This window comes from Carassius auratus, chromosome 48 (assembly GCF_003368295.1).
Source record: "Carassius auratus strain Wakin chromosome 48, ASM336829v1, whole genome shotgun sequence".
NCBI classification, from domain to species: domain Eukaryota; kingdom Metazoa; phylum Chordata; class Actinopteri; order Cypriniformes; family Cyprinidae; genus Carassius; species Carassius auratus.
This window is the reverse complement of record NC_039290.1, coordinates 5,416,032-5,434,463: the sequence shown is the minus strand read 5'-3', so window position 1 is coordinate 5,434,463 and position 18,432 is coordinate 5,416,032. Positions and strand designations below refer to the sequence as shown.

The 18,432-nt window shown below is 35.7% G+C and overlaps 2 protein-coding genes across 3 annotated transcripts; both read right to left on the bottom strand.

Annotated features, from left to right (window-relative positions):
- Positions 1 to 1,622: 1,622 nt before the first annotated feature.
- Positions 1,623 to 6,455, bottom strand: LOC113065605 (nuclear envelope integral membrane protein 1-like). Its single transcript, XM_026236992.1, is given in 10 exon segments — positions 1,623 to 2,300; positions 3,489 to 3,570; positions 3,573 to 3,655; positions 3,741 to 3,966; positions 4,567 to 4,681; positions 4,836 to 4,929; positions 5,184 to 5,256; positions 5,401 to 5,620; positions 5,698 to 5,819; positions 6,230 to 6,455. Coding segments are annotated over 10 exon segments (1,410 nt in total). The 5' UTR covers positions 6,411 to 6,455; the 3' UTR covers positions 1,623 to 2,086.
- Positions 6,456 to 11,832: 5,377 nt separating this feature from the next.
- LOC113065604 (armadillo repeat-containing protein 1) lies at positions 11,833 to 16,467 on the bottom strand. 2 transcript variants are annotated; one of them, XM_026236991.1, is made up of 7 exons: positions 16,460 to 16,467; positions 13,954 to 14,118; positions 13,732 to 13,823; positions 13,333 to 13,516; positions 13,098 to 13,214; positions 12,930 to 13,004; positions 11,833 to 12,615 (listed from the first exon to the last, which is right to left on the bottom strand). In XM_026236991.1, exons 2-7 carry the CDS (start codon positions 14,104 to 14,106, stop codon positions 12,424 to 12,426), a joined length of 813 nt encoding a protein of 270 aa, XP_026092776.1. In that variant the 5' UTR covers positions 14,107 to 14,118; positions 16,460 to 16,467; the 3' UTR covers positions 11,833 to 12,423. The 2 variants fall into 2 exon arrangements, with proteins under 2 accessions (XP_026092776.1, XP_026092775.1); XM_026236990.1 differs by lacking the exon at positions 16,460 to 16,467 and adding an exon at positions 16,412 to 16,432.
- Positions 16,468 to 18,432: the final 1,965 nt, after the last annotated feature.

The window sequence follows — 18,432 nt, the reverse complement described above, 5'->3', positions numbered from 1 at the left end:
TATCTTCAAATAATTAGAATGTCTTCAAAAAGTTGATTTCACTAATTCCATTCAAAAAGTGAAACTTGTATATTATATTCATTCATAACACACAGAATGATATATTTCAAATGTTTATTTCTTTTAATTTTGATGTTTATAACTGACAACTAAGGAAAATCCCAAATTCAGTATCTCAGAAAATTAGAATATTGTGAAAAGGTTCAATATTGAAGACACCTGGTGCCACACTCTAATCAGTAAATTAACTCAAAACACCTGCAAAGGCCTTTAAATGGTCTCTCAGTCTATTTCTGTAGGCTACACAATCATGGGGAAGACTGCTTGACACCTTGCACAAGGAGGGCCAGACACAAAAGGTCATTGCAAAAGAGCCTGGCTGTTCACAGAGCTATGTGTCCAAGCACATTAATAGACAGGAGAAGGGAAGGAAAAGATGTGATAGAAAAAAGTGTACAAGCAATAGGGATAACCGCAACCTGGAGAGGATTGTGAAACAAAACCCATTAAAAAATGTGGGGGAGATCACAAAGAGTGGACTGCAGCTGGAGTCAGTGCTTCAAGAACCACTATGCACAGACGTATGCAAGACATGGGTTTCAGCTGTCGCATTCCTCGTGTCAAGCCACTCTTGAACAACAGACAGCATCAGAAGCGTCTCGCTTCAAAAAGGACTGGACTGCTGAGTGGTCCACAGTTATGTTCTCTGTTGAAAGTAAATTTTGCATTTCCTTTGGAAGTCAGGTTCCCAAAGTCTATAGGAAAAGAGGAGAGACACACAATTCACGTTACTTGAGGTCTAGTGTAACGTTTCCACAGTCAGTGATGGTTTGCGGTGCCATGTCATCTGCTGGTGTTGGTCCACTGTCATTTCTGAGGTCCAAGGTCAACGCAGCCGTATACCAGGAAGTTTTGGAGCACTTCATGCTTCCTGCTGCTGACCAACTTTATGGGGATGCAGATTTCATTTTCAAACAGGACTTGGCACCTGCACACAGTGCCAAAGCTTTCAGTATCTGGTTTAAAGACCATGGTATCCCTGTTCTTAGTTGGCCAGTAAACTCGCCTGACCTTAACCCCATAGAAAATCTATGGGATATTTTGAAGAAGAAGATGCGATATGCCAGACTAAACAATGCAGAAGAGCTGAAGGCCACTATCAGAGCAACCTGGGCTCTCATAAGACATGAGCAATGCCACAGACTGATCGACTCCATGCCACGCCGCATTGCTGCAGTAATTCAGGAAAAAGGAGCCCCAACTAAGTATTGAGTGCCTTACATGCTCATACTTTTCATGTTCATACTTTTCATTTGGCCAAGATTTCTAAAAATCCTTTCTTTGTATTGGTCTTAAGTTATATTCTAATTTTATGAGAAACTGAATTTGGGATTTTCCTTAGCTGTCAGTTATAATCATCAAATTTAAAAGAAATAAACATTTGAAATATATCAGTCTGTGTGTAATGAATGAATATACAAGTATCACTTTTTGAATGGAATTAGTGAAATAAACTTTTTGATGATATTCTAATTATATGACCAGCACCTTTATTTAATACTACATTTTGAGAGATTTTACCATTTTAAAATTACAACCTAATGTTAATTCATAAAGACACATTGTATTTCTCTGATTTTATTACTCATTAGTAAAAAAAAAAATCCTTTGACCATAAACACATATACAGCTCCAGTCAATGGCCACAAAAAGCTGTATAACATGTGCCTCTTCTTATCAACAGCTTAGTAGTATAAACATAAAAACAAAACACATAAAATACAGTCCATGTAACAACACCGCATTCACAGTTCTATCCTCACACAGGAAGTCTCTGCACAAATTCAAACTCAAAGACAAATAAAATAGGAATAATAAAAAAAATCTTTAAGAAAAACTAATCAAACAACGGTTTTCCTTTCTCATGAACCATGAAAACAACAGGGCATTTTCACAATTATGTATCAGAGTCTGAAGTCATGAGTGAAAAAACTTCCAAAAGATACCTACAGAAGAACAGTAAATGCTACACTTGAACAGATCTCAGATCTGCTTCAATTAAATACATTTCAATGCGGTTTATCTGTCATTTCACCCGTGTGTTGTTAAGTCGAAGAGATGCCAGATCTGGCTTCAGATCATCATCCGTCTCCCACCCGTCCTCCTCCTCTTCCTCATTTTCCTCATCAGTGGAGAACAGCTCATCCTCAAAGAACGATCCACCCAGCCCATACTCCTGTGTGTGAACTGACACCTCATTGGACAGGAGATGTGGAGAACCCTCAATGAAGTCTGCAAACCTGAGTGCAAAACAGAGTACGGTTTTAGACAACATGAAATAAAAAATTTACCCTTTACCTTATTTTATATATTAGTTTTTGTATTAGTCTTATTGAGCATGATTCTTTAACATTCTGAATCCACTCAGAGGCGTAGCAAGCTTTTCAAAAGTGTGCGGGATGGATGTGGTTTGTTTATAAACAATAAAAAAAAAAAAGATGAATACAATGACAGAGGGGTATAAAATGCAGGGCTTAAAGTTCTCCGGCACCGTGCCGGATTTCCGGCATGCAGCGTTTGGCTGGGGAAAAAAATTATCCTACATCTAAAAAAAAAAAAAAAAAAAAAAATCAAAAAGGGGAGAGAAAAAAAAAAACGGCCACACAAAGCTTTTTCTCTGGTGGTATAAATAATGTAACAATTTAGTGTTTTTAAACATTAAAATAAAATACACATTTCTTTCATAGTTCTTCAACAGGTACACAAAATGTCATCATTTCTCCTCAACAGGCAACGTTACAATCAAACACAAAAGTATTCAGCTAATCAACAAACTATGCTCAAAATTAGTTGCACTGGCAATGGACCCATAAATACACTGCTAAACAATGGCAGTTTGTCCCCCCTCTTGGTCAATTCCCTGCCTTTATCATCACAGTTATGTTATACATTTCATGCCACATAACGTTACATAACCGAATTTAGCTAGCTGCTGAACAATATCCCAATAATAGCAATTAGCATTGGACAACAAAACGATAACAGAACATCTTCCCATTCACTCTTCCTGCCTAAGTTCCCGCCTCCTCAGCACGAGCTGACCAATAACACCCCAAGAGAGGCGGGACTTAAGGCAGAACAGCCAATCAATCAGCCGGTAACACTCAAACCAGGTGTCATGTTTGAGGGGGGGGGGGGGGCAGCCGCGGCGAGCACAGACACAGAGCGGCCAGAGAAACGGAGGAGCAAATGTAGATAGGCGTTTGTGCAAAACTGCGGAAAAACTGCAGAAAACATGTGGGTGTTGAACCCTCTCACCGGGAAAAGTGTGGGTGTTAAAACACCCACATCCCCCACGGGTGCGACGCCCCTGAATCCACTGATCATTCAATAAAGATTTTAAATACTGGCATATGAAATAATACTCAGGAAAAACATTTTTCATGAAGGAACACTATTTTATCAATATATAAAATATCCTCTCATACCTCTTAGGGGACTGGAGCCTGGAGACAGTCTTCCAGGTGTTGAGCTCAGGACTGCTGCAGTATTTCCTAAGCTCCTCCAGAGCTTCTGAGTCTCCACCTCTGACTGTCTCTGATACTCCTCTTCTGTTAGCAGACGTCGTGGCTCTAGTTTCTTTGGCTTCAGCTTCCTTCAGCGCAATCATTCAGCAAGAAGACAATGACTACATTGTTCAACATGTACTTGAACAGCATTTATTATAGTTTTATACTCACTGATAAAGCATGAAGACCTTGGTAAAAGGGTACTCCAGGTTCTTGGAGCAGAATGCAGCTATCATGATGGCCAGAGCCACTTGCTGGACTTGAATTCCAGCATAAACCAGCAGAAGGCCGAATATCTGCAGCGTCCAGGACAGGATGTTGACACTTCTCTGATCCACCAGGGGGCCATAGCGGTAACACACTGCAAAACTGATGAACCCGACCACAATGGCATAACCTGAACAAATATAAAACAGTGATCAACTAACATACTTTAAAAATGGCATAAATAATAATCAAGAAAATGTTTTATTAAAAGAGAACATGAACTCAAATCATACTGTAATTTTTTTTTCAATAAATAATTCAAAAAAGCAATAAAGTGAATAATTTTTTTATCATAAAATAACAAAATAAACTTTAGACCAATTTTAAGAATTGGGTCTGGCATATAAAAGTTTCATCCAAATCCATTATGTCTCATTCAATACCGTTTCAATCAGATATGTTGAATTACAGATATTACATTTGTTTGCCCGTTAGAACTAATGTAAAAATTTCATATTATTTAAATTGTCATAAAAAAAAAAAGTGTATAATATAAAATATATATATATATATATATATATATATATATATATATATATATATATACATATACACACACACACATATATAAACCCTTAGCAACCTTTTTACAAACCAATCAAATCTAAGGTATAACATTTTTATCCACATCCACTAAAAATGTCATATTGCAAATGTTGGCTTTTATGCACTAAAAAAAATATTTTGTTTGTATTAATAAATAAATAATAAAGTTTGATGGTTCTCTTACTGATAGCCAGATGCCAGTGATCTTTAAGAATGATTTGGAGATTCCTAAACACCAGCTGGATGATGTAGAGAGAAAAAGACCATCCACCCATCAGCAGCACATAGAATGGGCTTTTCTACAGGCAGGCCAAGGAAACAAACATGTTGAAAATAAGACCATTTAATAAAATCTCACAACTAATTGCTACACAAAGCCGAACAAAACTCTGAGGTGCTCAATGGTAGAGAAAAAGAATGTTTAAAACACATTAAAGAATGGGAGGAATCTACCTTGGGTAAAAAACGGCTGATGACGAAGATGAGGATGATGAGGGAGGCGATCATTCCAGTGCTCATGCCAGCAGAGTAGTAGAACACTTGACTTCTACAAAACAGAAAAAGCAGATACGAGCTCAGAGAGTTAAACACACTTTGTCTGTCGAAGAACCTAAATTGGGCCTCCATCCAGGAACTAGAAGAGCACAGCTGTCTGAAATACACATTTTCAATTTTGATTAAAGGAATAGTTCACCCAAAATAATCAGTTGTAATCATTTTACTCACAGAGAGTAAGCACATCTTTAGTAAATTTTCATTTTTGGGTGAACTATTCCTTTAAGTAACATGAACATCAATTACCTGCTTAGAATGTCTGCATAAAAGAACAGCAACAGTCCAGCCAGAAAAACCAAAAACAGGTAGATGTCGAAATCTAGGAGGAAAAACAATGTACATCTCCAAATCAATACCACAGTTTGGATCATATCAATGTATGTAAGACTATAGTTTTCTGGAATAGGTTTTCCCTTCCATTTGAATTTTTTATTTTTCTCTTTTAAACATGTCTTCAACTCACGTCGACTAGGCTGTACTGTATAGAGTGTACGGGAATCTGAAGGGTCCACTCTGAAACAGGTCTTGTTGTTAAAAAGACTGACGCTCACGAGGGTCTCATTGGTCTGTTCATGAACGAAGTACTGCACGAGTTTCCAGATGCTGAAATGCTCAAGCTCCTGTAGATCCTGCTCATCATTAACCACCGTCACCTTCAGCTTTGTAGTGCTCCACACTCTCACCTGTCAGTCAAATAAAGGGAAAACGCTGTCAATGTTGATGCAAAAATGACTGAGCTCACTGACAGAAAGCCTTTTACCTGTATTCTAGTCCATGTTTCCCTCCATCCTGGTACAATGGAGTTATTGTAGCAAAAATGTTGGGAGGCTTGTACTTTGATTTCTTGTCCATCTTTAACTTCTATAATGGGACGGGTGGCACCTGCAGGAAGATGAATCACACACACAAACACTAATACATAGAAGTATGTTTATGTGTGTGCGTGTGTGTGTGTGTGTGTGAAACTTATGTGTCTCGCTATAATTTACAATATGCCATTTATGGGGTAAAAATATTATACAATTTTTATAATATGTATGTTTTCCAATCAACAATCTCCTGTGAAGTGATGGTTCTACTACAAAACCTGGTTTAGACATAATATATTGACCTTGTTAAATACCGTTATTTTCGAAAGAGCAGTTTTTACAGCTGTAACATTAACTAATTAACGTCACACCCAACTACACACAGTACGCTAACAACACTTAGCTTTCATAATTGTCCTTAATCATTTAAAAGCAATGTATATACAGCAAAACATAATATAATAAACAATAGCTATCGCTTACCTGACGTTTGAGATAAATGAAATAAAAACAACACCGTAGTCAAGAGAACTTTCAATCTGTCAGTTTCGATTCTAAAGCCACTTTCGGATTTCATGAATCCCGCCATGATGTCTTCTCGCGTTTCTTCGATGGTCGCAGTGACGTTCCCGACGAGCTGGCTGAACAGCGTCATCTGCTGCATCGGAGGGACCAGCGCATCTGTCGGCTACATCATGTCTGTATCAACAGCAAAGTCAAAAGAGATCTACTGCATTTGTTCTCATTTTTAAACCATTGTCAATATATGTCATATATGTTAACATGTTTTTGGTGTGATATATGTTTACATAATTTATAAACTGTATGCACATATTATGTATACTGTAACTGATGTACATTGCATCTTAATAGGCTAATTATGTTTGGTGAATAGGGCCTATGCATGCAAATAGAACTTTTAATTTAATAAATAAATTGACAAAAACAGTCCCCCAGTTTTCATTAATTATTTATTTTTCTATCACATTTCTTAATTCCTTTTAAACAGGAGTTCCAAGCATGTCATATACTCAGCTTCACTAACCCTATCAAACAAGTCATGCCCTGCATGTCTTTTCCTGTTGTTATTTCTCAAAATCCCATCTTTTGTCTTTAATGCTCTTGGCTCATTTGAAAACACTTACTCTTACTTCCCACTCAAGAACATACAGCTTTCTCATATCAAGCAAATCCTCTTTTTTTGTTCATGAAAAGGTCTAAATCAAATCAAACAGTCATTTCAGAAGGCATTCTCTTCCAGTTAAGAGTCTTAATCACTTTCACCTTTGTCAAACATTACATCTACAGAGCATGAATGCAGGTGACCATCAGTCAATTTGCTGCTGGACTAGACAAACTTTCCAGCCTATGTATAAAATAATTACAACACTAATGTCATTAGCTTATAGTTCTGTGTAATACAAGAATATTTCATTATTTCAAAACAGAAATTGATATAAATTCTCTTTCAGTCAAAGTAAAATATATACAGATAGATCTCAGTTTAAAAAGAGAAACGTGTCTTTCTTACAGCTGTAAAACTCAAAGGCAAGTTAAAAACTTTAATATAAATCTGAAATATTTATATCAGTTTAACAGTTAACAGCATGACAGATCAAGCATGCCCAGGGTATATCTTGTATTTTTTAAATAATAATCTTGACGTGCAGCGTTAAATGGTCCATAAAGATTTTGTGTTACAGTAAATTACAATTGGTGGTCACAGAATGTCTCAACCCCAGGCTCCTCCCGGATGGAAATCTGGGACAATTGAGGCAGCAGCGGAAAGAGGGGTGGAATATCCCACAGTGAAGTTCTGCAGACCCAACATCAGACATTTCCAACTGTAGCGAAGAGCCTTTCCTACGTTCTGTAAGACAAACAGAATTTTGAAATGTTTACACACACAAAGCAAATATATACTTTAGCCAACCAACATATTGTCTCAATTAATTTGCTGAAAATATACTTATCCTCAGGCCATCCGAGATGTAGATGTGTTTCTTTCTTCATCGGAACAGATTTGGGGAAATTTAGCATCACATCATTTGCTCACCAGTGTATCCTCTGCAATGAATGGGCAATGAATGAAATCCACCATCCAAAAATTTAATTCCTGTGTTGTTCTCTCAGATCAAAATCCACAAACATATTTGTTTAGAATTGTTTTAGGTTGTTTTCACTTGCAAATGGTCCTTGATCCATATTTCTCTCCTGATTTGAAGTTAAAACACTTGATGGATTTGTTTCTTACAAACACACAGCTGTTCAATTATGGTATGGAGTCGTGTGGATTACTTGTGGATTATCGTAATGTTTTCAGCAGCTCTTTGAAAGCTCATTCTGACGGCACCAATTCACTGCAGAGTATCGATTGGTGAACAAGTGATGTAAATTGTGTTATATAAAAAGATCTGGTCCCCTTTTATTTATTTTTTATTCCTATACTCTCCTCTCTTACTATTGGATAGATGTAATGTTTTTTTTTTACTTTGTTTATTTAATTGTTTCATTCTTTTTTATTCGGAATTGTATGTTTTGTTCTTAAAATAAATAATTTAAAAAGCTTAATTATTGTTAAAAAATAATAATAAAATGATTTGGCTGTTAGAGGATATTTGTTTTTCCACAGTGCTTTGGTATTTGGTAAATCTGAGCAGCAGATCAAAATCATCTGAACAATTGGGTTTAAACGCAAACAGTTACTTTGAAAATAGCTACTTTGATGGTGAGGCAACATGGCTTCATTCACAGATCCAGGAGATCCACACTTATAAAAACTTAAAGTGGTTTAAATACTTAAGGGATTTCCAAGTAGTAGACAGTGCAGCTGGATTAACTTGATCATTTTAACCTGTAAATGGCGTGTAGTTTAATGGCTTTATGTTAGTGAATCTTTCTGTGTGACATCAGGTCTGAAACAGGATGCACTGCTATATCCTGAGGGAGGAAGTTTCTGCTGCATTACAATGGAACACTCCATGACCCTCTCCCTCCAAAAATAACACAAATAAATCTCTAACTATGTGGCCCTTGTTGTATTTCAGGTCCACTAGAAAAAAGGTCTGCATATGGTCAAAAACACATGCACTGAATCTACATTCATCACATGTGTTTTATGCTTTGCAAACATAAAAAGCTGGTTTTCTATAATGGTTTAAAAAAAAATTGAGTCTCATACATAATTTTGTAGTTAAAAAAGGAAAATCTGTTTTGTTTATAGACAAATTTACCAAATACCACTGGAACAGTTATTTGTCACTGCTGGAATTTGTCACTGCTGGAATGTAAACTATTCTAGCAAATAATATGCATTATTAACAAACTGCTAGATTTGTTGAATTTATAGTAACATAAAAATACATACTATTTAGTATAAATGTTATTTTAACAAAAGATCTGTACCATGGTAGGCCAGATTCTCATAAAAAAGGTACCTTTTTTTCTGAGAGTGTATTTTCAACCCAAAAATAGCTACACACGGTTCAACATTTTATGGTAGAAAATTATACTTTTTTCATCAAGCACTCATTAAATTGATTAAATAAATGTAGTTCTTTACATTTATCAAAGAAACTGAAAACAAAATGTATCAGTTACAAAAATACTAAGAACAGCTGTTTTTACAATTATAATGATAAGAAATGTTGGTTGTGCTCCAGGGCATTAGAATGATTTCTGAAGGATCATGTGACACTGAAGACTGCAGTAATAAATACTAAAAAAAATCAACTTTACCAACAGAGGAATAAAACACATTTTAAATTCAAACAGAAAACAAGTTATTTTTAATTGTTATAATATTTCAACATTTTACTGGTTTTACTGTATAAAATAAATGCAGCCTTGTTTCAAATACACGGAAAAAAAATCTTACCGACCCCAAACTTTTACAAGCTGGTGTAGCTATCAGTTACATAAATAAAACAAAAACAGAACTAGTGAAACTATTCATCTTACCTTTCTGTATTTTTTATACTTTTCTTTCTTTTTTGCTTTCTTTTCCTCCTTTAGTTTGTGTTGGATGTCGTCTTCCACTAAAGGTTCGTATGGTGATCTCTCCGGCAGTAAATAGCGCAGATCTCTGGGCCTCTTCTCTACCGGTGGATCGAGGCTCTGCTCCGGTGCGCCGGTGTCGACCTGCCGCCTGTATCTGCCGCTAACGTCCTCGAAGAGACCAAGTCGCGGGACACAGAGCGACTTCGGCTTCATGGTCTTCACTGGCCTGTTCATGCACTCTGTTCAAGCTCTCAGGACTGCATACGCACATCCTCTCTTGGATGAGCTCCCCAGTGGTTGAGTTTGGCCGGACTCCAGCTCTGATTGGAGTCCAGCATCATCAGGTTCACTCCAGGTGGGGGTCTGAAACAGCGACTGGAGCGTAAATATATTCAGGGAGTATTCAAATCTAATTAAATGTCCATTCTACTGAATTCACTGTTGAAATAATTCACTGGCCATCAAACCACATTTAATATGAGCTATGTTATATTTTTGTCTATACAGTTTAACCCTGATTTTGTGTAACTTTTGCATAAAAATTAAGCTACTAGGCTTTATCATATAGTCTGCAAAATAAGCCTCTCAGTTAGGCAAGTCGTAAATGATAAACATATTGCCCATTTCCATTTCTTAAAATAAAACACGTTATTAATTTTATTTAATTAAATTAGTTAGGCTATTAGTAGAAACGTATTTTTTAAAGGTCAGTGGGGGCACAAACTAACATAGCCTATTTGTTGAATTTGTAAAATTAATTTAATCTATTATATTTTAAGACTCTAACGCAAGCAAAATAAAAATTTCCTATAAATAACATAAAATGTTGCAGAAAAATATATGTTGTTGAAATAAATAAAATTATGACTGAAATGCCGCATGCATCTGTTTTTGTAAACATTTGATTGGAAAGCCGTCATGAAAGAAAAATAAAAGACCCATCCCTTCGTGATCACGTGATCATTTATTATATAATATATGCATATTTCAAAGAAAAACTCACTTGCATAATACCTCCAGCCAAACTATCATTACTGATTTGGCAACCAGTTTTGTTACTTTATTTTATGAGTAATTCAAGACCAGACAGATTCTCAAAATCACATGTGATTACTGTAAGTATACATGGATATACAGTCATTTTTATATACTCATAATGTTTTTGAAATATGCTGAAGAATTAACTAGCAATCACTGCACCTATCACAGCCTTTCAAGACATGTGTGTACACAATGTTAGTGACATATTTAGTGACATGAGGCCAGTTGTAAAATAGTGTATACAGTTTAACCACATCAATGTACGAAACCAGTTAACTTCTCTAATTTAACTAAGTGGTTCCTCATTCTTTTGCTGTATTTTGTAAATTGCAATATCAGTGTTGAAATTAAAGATTAAGAGAAAGTCGTCTACAAGCCAGCATACATTAGGTCATATATTCTTTTGAACATACTTGAATACATATTTAGATTTGGTCAGAATCTCTTATACTGAGAGTTCAAGTGGATTAATAATTAGTGGTACATAATATACCTGTATAACATTGGTGTTTTTTTTCTTCTGTCTCACTTTTGTTCCTATCAGTCTCACATTTTGAAATGTCATGTTTTTAGTTCATGTCGTGTTTGTTCACTAATCACCCCCTCATTGTGTCCAGATATGTCTGGTTTAATCATCTGTTCTCGTGTATTTAATAGTTTTCAGGGTTTACTCTCTTGTATTCATTTTTCATCCATTTAAATTTTGTACATTAACTTTAATTAACTAATGTCAGCTGCATTTTAATGAATTCACCAGATTTAAGCACTCCATGGTGAGATAGTGTACATTACAAGTAGCTTGAAGCAGTAATGAAGTTTGTTTTCATAAATTTATTTGGTTATGTATTTCATTTATGTAGTTTAAATGAATGCTATAATTTTTTTTTTTGGTATGGTAAAACATTTATACAGTAAAACGTTAAGTTACACACATATTTGAATATGTCATTCATTTAGAAAATTTGTTTAAAATAATTTATCGTCTTTTAATAATTTATCCCCACTTTTTTGTATTAATAAACCATATTACAACACTAAAATACTAAGTTATTTGGTGTGAGTATCTATATTTCAACATGGAAGCCAATATTTTGAACACCTACATTTAAAGGACACCACAAAGATCAGTACAGACTTCTTCCTTCCAAACCTTTATTTTACACAGCTGTAGACATTTAATCTGCCTTTCAGTTGTATCCATTATTACATGAGACTCAACATAGATACTTTCCCCCTTATAACCAACCAAAATGGAAATATTTACAAGAAATCAGGTCGAAAGACGATGCAATACACAAACATGACAGTAGAAATGGAACATTTCTTTTCCTGAAAGGGTGGAAACTGAAAAACATTTTTTTATATACATAAATGCACAACATGAACTCAAAGTCTATATAACAGTACAGAGTTTTGATGTGGCTGAGACTTCACATGCACACTTTTGTGTGAAAGGTTGTGCTCATAAACTGAACAACACCTTTTGTAGCTTGATAAAGCACATTTGTCAGTTTCTTAACCTTGCATTAGTGCTTTAAGCTCTGATAGCAGTGCCACTTTCTCTTCTATGCTGATCCCTCTTTAAAAAAAATGTTGAGGTCAAAACTCAGACAGGAAAAGTCTGTGAAACTCAAGCTTTACCAGTAGAAAGTTTTAGTGAGGAAACTGGCTGCTGTGTTCAGCCAGCTGCCACCGGTGTCTTGTTTAGCACCAGTACGGGACACAGCGCGGTCCAGCTCTTTCTCAGGACTCTCGTCCTCTGGTAGGTAATCTGGCAAGAGGGAATTCTCTTCTACTTTTGAGCCAGAGGTGCTGAGTGGAATGAGAACCTGTAACCATAGCCATGTAAATAAATAACAGCAAGCTTATTGGTCATAAAACTATTGAAACATACACATATTTATACACACACATACGTACATACACACACACACATATATATATATATATATTGGAATTAAAATATAATGTATAAATATTAAAAAGTTATAATTATCAATTACCTATATATTTATTAATTTAAAAACAAGGCATGTGAAAAATCAGACCTTACCAGATCATCACCAAGATATAAAGCCCTGGATCATCATTCTCACTATAAAACATATTTACATACATGCTTAAAAGCAATAGAAACACCCACCTCTTCTCCATTTTCATTTTTCACTACCTGCTTAGCTGAAAGCACTTTAGTGGCAGCAATGGCAGTGGCCAGACTCTGGATAAAAGATATTTGCTTTTAGCATTTCACAAAAACAATTATACTTTTATTAGTTTCCGCTCTCCTTACAGAAAGAGGAATACTGTGTACCTCAGTGGGCAGGTCAGCACGGATGCGAACAGTACATCTCTTCAGAGCCATCTGGAAGGTGAAGCTGATTACACCTTTGACCCTCAAAAGGGCCTCCTCACACACACCTCTCTGATCCTGTCAACACAATGCCACTTGATTTTACTCTGTAATTAGTATAAATACGAGAGAAATGTTTTACGACCCAGGTAAGACCAACAAAGTGCAAGTGTGAAAGCTTGGTTATGGTACATACTGCCCCATCTAAGCCTTGTATATGCAGGGTAACTGATTTTGCTTTCTTGTTGGAGCTGTTGATGAAGAATTGGGGTTTGTTTCTCCTCTTCTGTTGCTCTGGAGTCTGAACAGTCGGTCTCTGAGCACTCAACACATCATATACCTCCTTTGCAAGGTCTGTAATATCAGTCGTCATACCAGTCCTTCAAACAGTAGAAAAGTAAGAAAAGGATATAAAAGATCATGAAAATATTAATTAATTTAGTTTAACTTGTACTAAAATAATTAAAACTGAAATTAAAATTTAGAAAAACTATATAGACATTTTAAAAAGTACATTAAAATATATTGATTTCAGGTTGACTTTAAGTTATTAGAAATAAAACAACTTCTCTTTCAATAAATAAACTTAAATCACCTCTGCACCAGTATCTCCAGGCTCACCATCATGCCAAGCTCATTTTTCATGGTGCTGATGTTGCGAGGTGATTCAGCCAGGTATCGCAAAGTCTAAGGAGAAACAAGACTTAAGTATTCAGTACAAGAACCATACAAGACATTAAACATGATTTAATATCACAACTGGCTCTTTGTAAGTTTGACAAGAACTTCTGCATTGACAAATCAGATCTGGGTGTACCTGGAGGGTTGCAAAAAGTACTTTAGGGTCTTTGTGGTCGAGGAACAGCACCAGTCCTGGAAGGCAACCCTGGTCCTGAACAATTGCCTCCCGATTCTGTGGTTCTGACGCCAGGTCCCGCAGCTGTGTGACTACTGATAATGCGTCCATCATTTTTGTGGATACCTGTAACAGCAAAAGATATTAAAACTAAATATTTTAAAAATATATTATTACATAGATCCACTTGTAAAACTAAAACATATTCCAATCCTTTCATTAGTTCAAAACCGACTTTTTTTCCCCAACGGACACATTTTGAATGAAGAACACTTTTTAAATAGTATATGTACTAAATAATATAATACTTGCAGGGGTATTGTGGCATGTTTTACAGGGTTAATTTTATGGAGCTTTGACATAAACAACATCTTTCAAAGAGAGCAACAGCTCCGGTCATGTGACCATTCACACCAGCCACGTAAATGTCCACAGTAAATAAAGACACATACATTTTCAAAGACATTTAAAATATACATACTATTACTATAATATTTTGACCAATAATATTACCGGTGGAATTCTATGATTTAACAGAAAAACAATTAATTACAGCATAAACGCTGAAGACACCCACAACCCTGAAACAACCGGTTCAGTGAGTTAGGCCGGGTTCACACCGCAAGTTTCAGCAGAGCAGAAGCAGCGCGTTAGCAGCAAGTAGGCAGAGCAGAAGCAGCGCGCGCCTATTTTGCTTTCACACCGGCAGCGGAGGCAGCGCGCAACTGAACAGCAGATTTTGGTCAGAGTGCTCTATAATGGGTACGTTCGCATTGCTTTATTTCCCATTTAAAATACATTTAAATAAAAAGACTAGGCAAGAAGCTTTTTTAATTAATAATTTAATTGTTACTTTTGTTGGATCTTTGTTTTGCTGTCTTTGTTTTCCGTGCAGTACGTGTTGTTGATAGAAGAAAGGCCATCGCGCTATATTTGTTATTAAGGAGAGTAAAAAGACCCAGACTTTGGGTTCATCCCATTAACCGACGTAGGAGAGAACATGGTGCATATTACCATCTTGTCACTGGGTTTGTTTGCAATCAAATTTACCAAAAAACACCCTGAAAACCAATTTAATAAACGGTTTTAAATTATGTGTATTGTAGATGGTTCACAGCCTTGACTTCCTGCTCATCTTGAAATCAGCATTTACTTGTTTATTATATATGCATGTATCACCTGCTTTTGTTATTTGTGTGCTTATGTGTAATTTAGAAATTGTAAATAAATGGTTCCAATTGAATCAATTTTGAATCAAATATTGAGTTGTTTGCTCGTGTGCCAGCGAAAGCGTCAAAAACACTATAAAATTAATTACCATCTGCAATAAGAGCCGCTGCAACTTCATCCCATGCTTTTTCCTTCTCCTGCAAGTCTTTATAAAGTACATTGTGTGGATCATAAAGAACTTGATATTTCTCAACTTCCACAATGAGACGAGTGTCGTCCATTATTGTCTTTCCAGGTGCACTCTGAAGACCACCGCCTGTGACACCACGTGCTGTTGTTTATGATTGTTAGCACGACATCCGTTCTTCTGCCAATACATAGGCCTAGTTATTAAAGAATACTACTAATAATAAATAAATCTTCAAGGCTAAGCTAGCAATATAAATTATTTAAAGTTGTTTTTGTATTTCGGCAAAAAAAAAGTCTATTTTTGGATAGAACTGTAAGTACTTTAACAGATTTTGTAAAAAAAAAAAAAAAAAAAAAAAAAATATATATATATATATATATATATATATATATATATATATATATATTAAAAATAAAATTATAATAAAAAATATAAAAATATGTGGTTTTAAATATCATACATTTTTTATGTAATTTGCTAAGAACACAGTAGATATCATTAATGCAAATTTTGGGCAAATTTTCGTTTAAGTACATGTGTATTTTGGCCATGATCATGATCATTTTGGCCATGGTCACTTTATCTTCTATACATATTTTTTATATTAATTTCCTTTTCGTAACATACTCTAGTTCTTGTTAAAACACCCTAGATGTGCTTTTTTTGTGCAGTTAGAGCACTTTTTGTGTGAAATCATATTTATTTTGTCCATCAAAGGTGTACTTTCACTTTAACTGAGCGTCAGCAGCGCTGCAAAAATAGACCCAGCGCCGAAACGATCGCGGCACTGCTGCTTCTGCTCTGCTTCTGCAACGCTCTGCCGCGCAGCTTCTGCGTGCGGTGTGAACGCTCTCATCTGTTAACATGGGCACCGAAAAAAATACGCGCTGCTTCTGCTCTGCTGCAGCTTGCGGTGTGAACCCGGCCTTAGTCTGTTAGCATGAAAGCTACATCGCTGGAATTCAGATTTGATTTTAACGTAAATTTACATTCCTGTAATTGAGAGAATCCTTTTTTATACATTTTAACCGTCTTACATATCATTCTCAAAAAACCTACTTCGTGCAAAATGTTGATTCATTTATAAAATTACAGTGAACTACTCACCACTTCCGTTACTTTATAACAGCGAACACATTAAACTTCCCACTGCTTCTGTTCAAACAAAATGATTGGTCAAAGGCACCGTTTCTAAATCCTTCAAGCCAATTGGCTATAGGCGCCAGTCCTTCTCTCCCGACCAATCACAAACGAGCTCACCCAAAGAGAATGCCGAGTGTGGTGTTGGTTCGTCTGTCAGCAGAAATCCATCCTGGAAGCGTCTCTGCTGGAAAACACCTCCTGAGATGCGTCCTGGAATACTTTGGAGTGCCATCTGTCATTTAGAAGTGAAAATTATTTTAGAATGCAAATATATTTGCTTATATTATTTACATTATATTATTTAAACAAAAATTATAGTTTTACAGGCTTTTATAAAGGACATGCATGTCTTCAGCTGATATGAATTGTTAATAAGAGTTTTGGGAAGCACTTTAAAGTCTCTTTGCATGTAAAAGGCTTTGAAGGACTTAAGAGCACCATCACTAATGAGTTCTGATTCTTTGTTTCAAGATTCCTCTGCAGACATTCAATTGACACGGCCATATCGATGTGAGGGTGGACACTCCAGACATTCCTACATTTGCAGAAATATATGTTTCAATTGTGCTTTGGCTGGTGGAAGATTCTGAACTGAAATTGCACTTGTTATGATTTCTGATTGGATTCTGGTCTGCACAAAAGTGTGTATGTAATTTTTGTAATATTTATGGAGAGAGTTCAGTGTCGTCACATCTTACCATGTTTATAACAGGAATGTTGTGCCGTTGAGGAAAGCTTCAGAGATTCCCTCATTGGGGTCTGAAACGTTCATTGTCCATGTCTACCCCGGCTCAGAGGGGAGGCAGGGTGCTGGGACAGGGCACCCAGCCAGAGGCCCTGCAGGTTTCTGGAAGAGGACTAAAAACTAAAACTAAGCGCACAGATTGCTATGATAATCTTAGCTCCAGCAGGTAACATGCTATCAATTTCCGTAACTGACATTGATAGAAATTCTACCAATAAATTTTAGCCACAAACCTAAGTTCGCTGAGATCAGATTGTATTTTTTAAGACACATGCATGGTTAATTTCTTTTTAGAGTGCCTAAAGTTAGAAAGTAAAAAAGTTTCAAAGTCTGAACTTTGATGTTCTGGTTCTCAACCATTTTCACTTGAAGGCCCCTGTCAAACACAATATTTGAAGGCTAAGATATTTCCACAGTTTATTTTGTGATTCCATCAGTTAAATCAATAATTATTAAGGAGGAAAAAATAAATTAGATTTCAGTTTAGATCTAGGTTTTAATGTGTTTTTCAAGTCAGATTCAAGTCAGATATTATTATATCAATAGTATTTTATTAGTTAATAACTTTTTACAAATACATTAATGATATGTTTTTACCACTGGTGTAGTGCTGGCATTTTTATGGTAATAACACATTTATAACAAAAAAAAAAAAATTGCAGTTTAACCTGATGAGGAGAGGAGTGACGTCTCCACAATGTTTTTTTTTTTTTTTTTATTCTGTGTTGCCTTGCCACAACATCACCCTCCCAATACTATATTTGTTACAAAATATATAATATAAAGCATCAGCATTTACAACCACTGTTATTGTCATTTCATTCCGATCTCATAAAGCTCTGTTATTACACAATGAATATATACTCAATTAATCATTTAATGACTAATGTTTTCAATTCGTGTGTAATATAATTTGCGAAGTCACAAACTTCAGCGTTTCGACTGGTGATTGATTTCTAACTTAAAGGGGTCGTTCATTTTCGGCAACTGAAGTTAAACTTTCCTTTTAAACACCTCCAATTGGCCATTGAGCTCCAGAAATCAATCTATATGTGTGTGATTGGTCCCGCGAATCATTTTTATTCTCCCGCATTTCGCGCTATCCAACGGCACCCATCTTCTGCAGTCCAGCAAGAGTGCAGGTCTCTGTTTCAGAATGCTATAGTAAAAGTGCATTTCGAATGGAAACCAC

What these genes read in the sequence shown, in the direction of transcription:
- LOC113065604 (XM_026236991.1), bottom strand. Translation starts at nt 14,106, where the DNA reads ATGATGGACGCATTATCAGTAGTCACACAGCTGCGGGACCTGGCGTCA. An exon ending in CTGGAGATACTGGTGCAGAG is followed by an intron (nt 13,517 to 13,731) that starts GTGATTTAAGTT and finishes TACTGTTTGAAG; the next exon opens with GACTGGTATGACGACTGATA. An exon ending in TACAAGGCTTAGATGGGGCA is followed by an intron (nt 13,215 to 13,332) that starts GTATGTACCATA and finishes TTGTGTTGACAG; the next exon opens with GATCAGAGAGGTGTGTGTGA.